The 10865-nt window shown below is 52.4% G+C and overlaps 1 protein-coding gene across 1 annotated transcript in view; it reads right to left on the reverse strand.

The window, feature by feature from the left end:
* Positions 1-1655, reverse strand: part of Ago2 (argonaute RISC catalytic component 2) — a 75556-nt gene extending 73901 nt beyond the window's left edge. The window contains exon 1 of the mRNA XM_075959478.1: positions 1462-1655. Coding sequence (XP_075815593.1) covers positions 1462-1483 — 22 coding nt within the window. The 5' untranslated portion in view covers positions 1484-1655. The remainder of the gene's footprint in view (positions 1-1461) is intronic.
* Positions 1656-10865: the final 9210 nt, after the last annotated feature.

The following is a 10865-nucleotide window of genomic DNA, read 5'->3' on the forward strand; positions in this document are numbered from 1 at the left end:
GTCTCTCCCTCAGGCCACCATGCAGAGCCCCACGCAGTAACAGCAGCCATCTTCAAAGCTGCCAGTGACCAAAACGAACCGGTTGATCCAGAGGGCTATGGCATTCTTTTCTAAAAGGCAACATCCCCTAGCAGAACACACAGTAGGTTTATTTCCACCCTATCTGGGAATCCACTGGCCTAATCCGCACCAAACAGGTAGTTCCAACGGTGGGTCAAGGTCAAAGGGACTAAGAGCCACTTCCACAGGAGTGTTCAAACAGGTTGCTGGCTCCAGGATGTTTACAGGGCTCTTAACCTCTCTGAGCCTCCACTTGCCTGTCTTTAGAATGAAGACCCACAGTGATAGGCTGAAAGGATCCACACGCAAAATAGAGGAAAGCCTGGCCTCGTCCCCAAGGAAGTCACTAGAAACTGACACTCTGGAAAAACGTACAGCCTCAGAGCTAAGGATTTTCTGGGTTTCTCCACAGCGCTGAGCTGGGGGATTCCCACACTCTGGCAGGAGGCTGCCCTGGCCACTTCGAAGGCGGCCTCCAAACCCCTACCAACTGCCCCCAAGGGCCTGGTCACCTCCAGGCGCAAGGTTAAACGGGTCTTCAAATTGCCGGAAGCCCTATAATGCATTTAGAAGTTGGCCAGTGGGCATTAGAGGAGCCCTGACATCAGGAGAGGAGGCGCACTAGGCACCGAACAGGCACCACAGGGAACCGGGGGAGATCTGGGAGGTTCCCAGGCCCCACAGTGGGGAAGTCTGGGGAGGTCCCGGGGGCCAAACCACTAGGTCAGGTGGGCAGCAGGGAGGGCCCGCGGGCGCCAAGTACAGCCTGGCGGACAAAAGGGGGCCGGCTGAGCCCGAGCAAGCGGCGGAATAGCCGGGAAATGGAGCCACGTGCCTGGCGGGAGAAGGCGAAAAAGCCTTCCAACACTTGACTGCTTGCTCAGACCCGCGAGTAAACGGCCCTCCACTCCGCTGGGGAAGCGGAGTGGGGAACCCCGTTGGTGTTTTTAAGTTTTCTGGAACTTTTCCAGAGAAAAGGGCACGCTGGTGGGAAGGGGTGCCACGGCGGCCACCCGCTCCGCTAGGAAATCGCAGGGCGATTAACACTTGAATGGGGAGGGCGGCTGCCCGGCGTGGAACTGCGCCCGAGCGGCTGATGGCGGCTCTGGGGCCCCGGGGTTCGGTTCCCGACCCGTCCAGCTCCCCGCCCCTGGGCCGAAGCTCTACGCTCGGGCCGGCGGGAGGAGCGCTGCGGGAGGACGGCGACCCGCTGAGGCCGGGCCTGGGCCCCACACTCGTCCCGGCCGCGCCGCTCGGGCGAGCTGGGCCTCCCCGCCCCGAGGCCCTGCCCGGCCACCCCGAGGCCACCTCGCTGCCCCACAGGCCCCGTCGCCCCCGCCCGCCCCGCCCGCCCCCCCGCCAACCGCCGCGGCACGAGCGCCGGGCGCCGCGCGGACTCACCGGGGCCGGCTCCCGAGTACATGGTGGCGCCGCCGAGGGCCGCGGCCGCCTCGGCCGCGCGCTCCACGGGCCCCGACGCCGCGAGCCGCGAGGAGCCGCCGGCCGCTCGATCCGCCCCGGCGCGGCCGCCTCGCAGAACAGGTTTACCCGACGCGGCCGGGGCGGCGGGCGGAGGTGGCGGGAGCGGAGGGGGAGGGGAGCGGGAGGAGGGAGGGGAGGAGGAGGGGCGAGAGGGACGACGAGGGAGGGGACGGCGGGGAGGAGGGAGAGGGCGGGAAGGAGGGAGGGGACGGCCGGGAGAAGGGGGGGAGAGGAGGAGGGAGAAAGTGGCGGGGGAAGGAGGAGACAGGGGAGGAGGCTGGAGGCGGCGCGCGCACGCCGGGCAGCTGAGATGGGGTGGGGGTTTGAGAACGGTGGCGCCCCCCACCCCCGGCTTGGTTGCCCGGAGTGTGGGACCCTAGAGGCGACCCGGGGCACACGGGCCGAGACCTTCCCTGCGGCCGAACGCGGCGAGTTCTGGCTTCCGGGCACGGCCAGCCCAGCACTGCGACCCGAGTCGGGGTCCTCCCGCGCCGAGAGGCAGAGCCCGGGCCGCGTCCCGCCGCGCCCCCGCCCCTGCACCTAGGCCTGGCTCTTTAAGTTATTAACGAAACGGCGACGGGAAGCTGGCTCCCCACCCAGAGCTTGAACTTGGACGCGGCCAGGCCCGTGCACGCGACCACACCGCCACCTCCCGGCGCGGCTCGACAACCTAGATAATCTTAATAAAGCACCAAGGAAGCCCAGCGAGTTCAAGATTAGTTTTGTCAGCTGTCTGTCAGGAAGCAGATCTACTCGGATCTCCTCCGTTCCAAGGCTCGGAGCCCCGGAGCTTTGCTCTGAGACCGGCGGAATGAGCACATCTGTCATTAACCCACTTGTTGCTGACAAAGTGGTCCTGGTCCTGTCCAACTGTCCCTGAAGCCTTTTCTGTGGAGGCGGCAGCTCCTAAAATCACCTTGCACACTGCAGCGTCTTCGAAGTCCATTCTCCTTCCAATACATGTCAAAAGGAAGAGAGGAAACTAGGAGGTACTGTAGACCGCCACCCCAGCTACTCAGAAGGCTGAGGCAGGACGATGAAGAGCTTAAATCCTGTCTAGGATAAAAGAAATGGTGGGCCCTGATTGCTTTTCGGGCTGGGGGGAGACTTAATTGGGGGAGGGGGAGGGAAATGGGAGGCGGCGGCGGGGAAGAGACAGAAATCTTTAATAAATAAATAAATAAAATAAAAAAAATGGTGGGTCTCCCTTCAAGAGATGAACACAAACGGGTACTCATACCTGGCCCTGCTCACCTCTGCTTTGGGGATGGAGACAGGATTTCCTGAACTCGGGAGAGATTTGCTCAGGACCAGCCCCAGTAACACAGAATTGATGGGGGGCAAGGAAGGGCTAGTAGATGGGAGCTGGGGACTCAAGTTCAGCTATGGAGCACAAGACCTTGAGCCCCCCAAGAATAATGACATCTGTTTGGGGGGCATGCAGCAGGTCAGTTGATAGTGCCTGCCAATCACGAAGAACCCCGATGGCGCACACCTTTAATCCCAGCACTCAAGGCAGAGCAGGTGGATCTCTTGAGTACGAGGCCAGCCTGGTGTACAAAGTGAGTTCCAGTTACACAAACCCTACCTCAAAACCCTCCCCGCCGCCAGAAAAAAAAAAGAAAGAAAGAAAGAAAGAAAGGAAAAGGTTCGATCCCAGCACCACAAAAACTAGACATGAGGGGCTGGAGAGATGGCTCTGGTTAAGAGCACTGTCTGCTCTTCCCGAGGACCGGGATTCAATTCTCAGAACCCACAAAGCAGCTTACAACTGTCTGTAACTTCAGATCCAAGTGATCTGGCACCCACACACAGACATATTATATGCAGGTAAAAGACCAATGCACACAAAAATAAAGATAAATCTTTTTAAAAAAAAAAACTAGCCGGGCGGTGGTGGCGCACGCCTTTAATCCCAGCACTCGGGAGGCAGAGGCAGGTGGATCTCTGTGAGTTCGAGACCAGCCTGGTCTACAGAGCTAGTTCCAGGACAGGCTCCAAAGCCACAGAGAAACCCTGTCTCGAAAAAACCAAAAAAAAAAAAAAAAAAAACTAAAAAAAAAAAGGAGATGATTACACAATACATAGAATCCTAGAACTCAGGAGGGGGAAACAGGGTTCAAGGCCAGCCTGGTATACGTGAGACCTGTCTCACAAAAAATAAATAAAAATGTGGATTGTGTTTCTGAGCACCAGGAAGCCTGGGAAGCATGGGCATGGCTGCTCATCACAAGAGGATGGACACCATGGTCACTCCCTCTGAACTGGAGTGAGAAATGGAGCCCAGTGTGTCTGTGGCTGGGATCCAGTCAATGCAGCTAAGTGCAGCAGCGTGGCTGGCCCTCAGCCAACAAGCCAGCCTGGCTTCAGTGGTAAGAGTTCCTAAGTGTCCAGGTGTGGGGAGGGGCGGTGGAGGGGGGTGGAAACGAGGCAATGTAGGAGGCCCTGCCTCTAAGGAAAAGGAGGGAAGAAGGGAGGGAGGGAGGGAAGAAGGGAGGGAGGGAGGGAAAGGTCCCAAACAAGCAAAATTAAAGTAGCCCAGAGAGCTGGCTTTGTAAATAGCCACTGTCCTAAGAACAGCAAGATGGTGTGGTAGCAAGCAAGGCTGGTGTGGAGCAGGGCCTTCCAGCAGCCACGTCTCCCTCGGAGGTCCACAGCTCCGCCTTGACTGCACAACCCTAGAGTCTGGAGGGAAAGCTGCGGGCTCGGTAGGATGGAGGCTGGGAAACTTTGCTATCTCAGGAATGCGGGATTGTGTCTCTCCTGAGACCCAACACTGCTCTCTGCTGGTGGAAGGATGCCATTGCGTCTTGTCTCTCACCTTCCACTGCGAGTGCCCAGGTAAGCCGAGGACTCACATCCAGCCACCCAGCACTAGCGTGCAGGGTGCTCCTTTCCAGAGTACAGCCACCCTCTCCTTCGCTGATACACCAAACCAAGATCTGGAGACACAACTCAAGCCAGGGCCACCATCTCTCCCTCTGACGATTTTAGCCCCAAGCCACCTGTTCCTCCACCCGACCAGGGAATGCCCTGCCCCCTCCACACGGCCTTCTTTCTGGCCTGCGAGAGAGGACTCAATTTACAATGGTGTAGTCTCCACTCACGCCTAGAACTTTCTTAAGTTCCCAATCTGTCCTGGCACAGAACACTGGAGGCCTCTCACCTTCCGTGCCCTGGCCCATGTAATTCCTGTGGATACCTGAAAATCTGAGCCTATTTCTCTGTTGACCAAAGTTCAGAGAGTAGGAACTTACCCCTAGTCAAGGTTACCTGAAATAAAGGTCACACCTAGATTTAGGTCAGAGACTTCTGCTCGCTCAAGGTTATTGTCAACAGGTGGGACTAATAACCAGACCTTGTATTTCAGGAATAGAGAAGTAGACACATTTCTACCCCCAAACAAAAGTCTGAAGACACAGCTAAATTCCAGTTCCCTTAAGGAGCTAACTTTGGGGGCTGGAAAGATGGCAAGCACTGCCTGCTCTTCCAGAGGTCCTGAGTTCAATTCCCAGCAACCACATGGTGGCTCACAACCATCTCTAGTGGGATTTGATGCCCTCTCCTGGGATAAAGGTGTGCACACAAATAGAAAACTCATATACAGAAAATAAATAAATCTTAAAAAACAAAAGAGAGAGATGACTTTGGATTCCACATTTGCCTACAGAATGCTTTGTTACCTTAGGAAGTAGTAGTCTGTGACCTTCAACTGGTCTGTTCATTTACTTGTATCATATTGATGTAGTTTTTTGTCTTACTCCTACCTTTTGGGGTCAGGGATATTTTAAGAAATTGGAAATTAAACACAGGCGAATTTCAGTACTCACTGGAATTCTCTCCTGATACTATTCTATGTTTCTCTGTTTTATTATTTTCACTTGTGTCTTTATAGTCTTTGCTATATTTATAAATCCCCACGCCTCTACCCCAGCAAGGGGTGTTTTTGTCAAGGCTGGTCCCCAACAAATTCCCACTCTTGTGCTGGGCCTGCTGATGCCATATGCAGCTGTAGGCTCAGGCACAGGCTGAGATAGTGAAGCAGGCCAGTCCATAGCTCAGCACACTGTGCACTCCCAGTTTTGATCAACAGCCCCCAGGAAAGAGAAAAGAGAGTCTGAAAAAGTGCACAAAACATGCTCCAATGCCATGGGGCCTGATAGATTCAACCGCAGGGGCTCCTTGTTCCTTCAAGGTGGTGTGGTGACACATATTTGTAATCCTAGCACTGGGACTAAGGCAGGGGTTGCCTAGGGAGACCATCTCCAAAGCAGCTAGGCACATGGCTCATGCCTTTAATCCCATCACTTAGAAGGCAGAGGCAGGTGGATCTATATATGTTGGAGGCCAGTCTGGAATACATAGTAAGTTCAAAGCCAGCCAGAGTTACATAGTGAGACCTTATTTCAAAATATATAATATGTATCAAGTCAAATAGCTCTGAAGTTTATTGACTGCAGTCCTTAGAACCTTCAGCAATCTATGAAGACTCCTGCTTCTAGGAGAGAAATAGGAATTGTGCCTTAGTCCATTTCTCTTTTTTTTTGTTGTTGTTGTTTGTTTGTTTGGAGACAGGGTTTCTCTGTATCTTTGGAGCCTGTCCTGGAACTAGCTCTTGTAGACCAGGCTGCCCTCGAACTCACAGAGATCTACCTGCCTCTACCTCCCAAGTGCTGGGATTAAAGGCGTGCGCCACCACCACCCGGCGCCTTGGTCCATTTCTGTTGCTGTAACTGAACACCACAGCCTGAGTAATTTAGAAAGATACAGAGGTTGGTTAAGCTCAGGGCTGTGGAACACAGTCCCAGAGTCTGATCAACATGGAGAAAACCCAGCGCTGCACTCTGTCCCTAACATGCGTGCCCACAGAGTCCTGTGCTCAGGGCCACACGAGAATGGAGGAAGATTGTATTTGCAATCTACCAAATAAAGCTTGCCTGATGGTCAGAGTGCAGAACTAAGCCACTAGTTAGCCATAGAGGCCAGGCGGTGGTGGCAGCATACACCTTTAATTTCAGCACTTGGGGAGGCAGAGGCAGACAGATTTCTGAGTTGAAGGCCATCCTGGGCTACACTTAGAATAATCCAGTCTCAAAGAGAAACAGCCAGGTGGTAGAGGCTCACATCTTTAATCCCAGTACTTATGAGTCACACCCCTTTAATCCCGCACTAAGGAGGTGGAAACAGGAGCGTTATGGCTGGGCAGAGAGAGGAATATAAAACGGGAGGAGACAGCATGCAGTCTGAAGATTCATAGAGACAGGCTCGCCCTTTCAGTCTGAGGATTTGGTAGAGGTAAAAGGTCTCTCTAGTGGCTGCCTGCACTGCTTCTCTGATCTCCCAGCTTCCACCCTGTAATATGAGTTTTTATTAAGAATTCTGCAACATTTTGGCCCCCTCCAACTCTCCTATGCTAAGATTCTCAGCATAAAAATGTTGCTTGTAGGAAGGGTGGTGCATGCCTTTGATCCCAGCACTTGGGAGGCAGAGGCAGGCGGATCTCTGAGTTTGAGGCCAGCCTGGTCTACAGAGAGAGTTCCAAAACAGCAAGGACTACACAGAGAAACCCTGTCTCAGGGGAAAAAAAAACAAGTGTTTCTTGTAGCTGGCTTTAAAGTGCATGCCTTTAAACCCAGCACTCTGTGAGTTCTGCCAGCCTGTCTATAAAATGAGTTTCAGAACAGCCAGGGCTGCATAACAGAACTCTGTCTCAAAAAAACAAAACAAGGAAACCCAGAGTAGCAAAGCCACAGAGTGGAAAATGTTTGCACTGTATTATGGAGATGTGATGCTCAAAATCCTTTTTTTTTGTTGTTGTTGTTGTTATTTTTTGTTTTGTTTTTGGATTTTTGGGCAGAGTTCCTCTGTGTAGTCCTGGCTGTCCTGGACCTCGCTCTGCCACCAGGCTGGCCTTGAACTACAGGGCTCCCCCTGCCTCTGCCTCCCAAATGCTGGGATTAAAGGTGTGTGCCACCATCACCCAGTAACCATATATTCTTTCTATTTACATAATGTACGTATCTCCAATGCCCAGAGAATCCATCTAGAATATATGAAGATCTAAAAAAATGAAGCAAAAGTAACTAATACAATAGTAATGTTGGCAAAGGCTTGAGACCCTTCAGAGAAAAAGCTGAAGGGCCAGTAGACGTGGGGAGGGCACTGGAGGCACTACTACAGACCCACGGGTCCTGAATTGGGGCGAGGTAATGGCTTGGAACCTACTAGGTCTTGAGCACCTTCTTCTTCAGGCTCGCCAGTCCATCATGGTGTTACTGTTTAACCTAGGCCACCCTCTTGTCTCTCCCTTCCTGCAGTTCCTCCAGACAGTGCCAAGCCCTTGTATCAAGGCTCCATACTTTTCCCAAAGACATTTGGCTGTGGTCTTGCTGCTGTAGAGATTAAGATGGACTCTGGTCCATTCAGCTGTGGGTTGGGACATCCTGCCCTAGCACTGACAGAATTTCCTGCATCTTAGGGACATCTTACTCACCTGTAAGCTCCAGGACCTTGGCTTCTATGTAGCAGCCCTAACACCAATGGTCATTACCCCTATCAGGGCCAGACCATCACAGAGAGGCCCTAATGGGGACAGAGAGAGTCCTAGGATCTGTGTGAGGCTTGAGGCCTGTGTTTATTACCAGGGTGACTGTAACAGTCTGTCCTGTCCCTTTAGGAGACAAACTGTCAGGAGCCGTTTCCTCCTAACATCACCCTGGGGAGTCTGCAGAGAACCCCACACCCCCAATTGTGTTAAGAATAGTTCTATTGACAGAGCCTACCCCACACTCAATTAGCTGTTAATAGAGAGCTATCTGTTAGCGGAACCCGCCCCACATTCCAAACTATCTAGAGAACTAGGTGTGTCAACTTGTGACTTCCTGGCCTACGTGACCGACGTGAACCACGAGACAAGAGTCCAGGCCCCTGTGCCCCCCCCCCCAATTCCTTATCCTATATAAGCTGTAACCCTGATTCTAATAAACGGAGGCTTCGACAAATCTGCCTGGCCTTCTTCTCTCTTAGCCCATTATCTTCCAGATAGTACCTCTCCGTGACCCTGGAATAACTGAACTGCCAGGCGGGTTACAACCCCTAGACTGAGTAACCTGGCAAGGCAATCAACAACAAACCACCACCACCACCACCCCAGCCCCTCCACCGCTGAGGCAGGTGGATCTTCCACTTCCAGTCTGAGTCTTTTTTTTCTGTGTCTCTCTGTCAAAGAGGCTGCTTTTGCCTCTCCCCCTTCTCCCCTTCCCCTCCTCTCTCTCTCTCTTCCTCTCTGCTCTTTTCCCTTTTTCCCCTTCCCTCTTTCTATTCCATAACCCACCAAATAAATATCCAAACTCACTCTGCATGGTGTGCCTATCCATCTTGGTCTCTCACCCATTGCATGGCTCTCTGCCTGGGAACAGCTGCCTTCAGAGACCTGCGGCGTGGTCTCCTGACATGCCTGTCTCTCACTATTTTCCTCCCTTCCTCCATCCCATCCTCCTGTCTTACCTGTGCCTCAGCATCTGTTTATACTCATGTATCACCACGGCCATCTGCTCCAGTTTCTGTTGTCTTTAAGCCATGGTCTCCGGCATTTGGTTTCAGTAGTCAGCATGGCCTGTGACACTTTCGTAGGTCCTTACAGTGGGAAGGGAAGGACTGGAGGCTTACCTCAGTGGGCAGAGGGCTTGCCTGGCATGCACAGAAGCCCTGGGTCCTATGCCTAGCACCGTAGGAATCAGGTGTAATGGCCCATTATTGAAATCTGAGTGCTGAGGAGATGGAGACTTTCGGATAGGGAGTTCAGAGTCATCTTCAACTATATGGTAAGCTCGAGGCCAGTCTGAGATAATGAGAGACCCCGTTTCAGAATAAGTTGATGGCTGGAGAAATGATTCAGTGGTTAAGAGCAAGCCTCCTGATAGGACCTGAGTTTAGTTTCCAGCTCGCCTGCCAGGCAGCTCAGAACTCCAGCTCTAGGGGAATCCAGTGCCACCTGCTGACTGCCTCAGGCATCTACACTCATAACCAAGAATAGATTAATCTTAAATAAAATTCAACTTAAAAAAGATGAGAAGAGGGCTGGAGAAATGGCTCAGTGGTTGAGAGCATTGCTTGCTCTTCCAAAGGTCCTGAGTTCAATTCCCAGCAACCACATGGTGGCTCACAATCATCTGTAATGAGGTCTGGTACCCTCTTCTGGCCTGCAGGCATACACACAGACAGAATATTGTATGCATAATAAATAAATAAATATTTTTAAAAAAAGATGAGAAGAGCCGTGCTTTGTTTCCTGATGAGCAAACTGGATAGCCTGTGACAGAATCGCCCCCTGGGTGGTGGACTTGCTCCGTCACTATTGGCAAACATGGTCACGGAATCTAGGAGCTCAGCTGCCTAGACTAGACATTAAGGTTCCTCATCCTACAGATGGGAGACAGGCAGAGGGACCACACAGCTGGATCTGAACCCTGCTGCCTACTCCAAAGCACAGCACGTCCTGAGAGGCTCAGTGGCCCGATCCTCCCAAGAGACCCTGTGACTGGTCTCCTGCTCTTCCTGAATCTAGGTCTCAATATGTTCCGTTCATTCATAAACTGCTACACATTAAATCGACATCTAAAGTATTACATGTTAGTTTCAGTCCTTATAAAAAAAGATAGCTTCTGGCATTTGTAAATATTGACACTTCAAACTAAAATTGTCATCACTGTAACGAAAGAAGGCAGATGGGACATAGACGGGTGTGGATATCCTGTTTCCCACCATCTCAAGGCTCCATTCTTGGAGGGATGCACAGCCACTGGTGGAGCAGAGCTTTAGCTCTCTTCAGGGAACTCATTCATCCGAAGGTCAAAGTGTTCACAGCGGGGTGTGTGTGTGTGTGTGACACCTGCAGCAGTTCATCACCCAGAGCAGAGACAGGAGGAGCAGGTCAGCTGTAGTATGTAGTCAATTCTTTTTTTCTTCTTCTTTTGAGACAAGGTTTCTCTGTATAGCCTGGCTGTCCTGGAACTTGTTCTGTAGACCAGGCTGGCCCCAAACTTAGAGATCCCTCTGCCTCTACTTCTGCCTCCCAAGTGCTGGTATGAAAGGCCTGTACCACTGCCTTTAGAACTCACCCAACTACATCGTGAATTCTAGGCCAGTCAGTGCTGCATTGCCAGCCCGTCTCCAAAGGATAAAGCAGAACCAGTCAGAGGACTTAGTGGTAAGGACTCCCACCATCAATCCCAATGACCCAAGTTCAACCCTGGAACCATAGTGGAAGGAGAGAACTGACTTTCCAAGTTCCCTGACCTCCACATGCATCATAGCGTCAGGAG

The sequence above is a fragment of the Microtus pennsylvanicus genome, chromosome 2 (assembly GCF_037038515.1).
Source record: "Microtus pennsylvanicus isolate mMicPen1 chromosome 2, mMicPen1.hap1, whole genome shotgun sequence".
NCBI lineage: Eukaryota > Metazoa > Chordata > Mammalia > Rodentia > Cricetidae > Microtus > Microtus pennsylvanicus.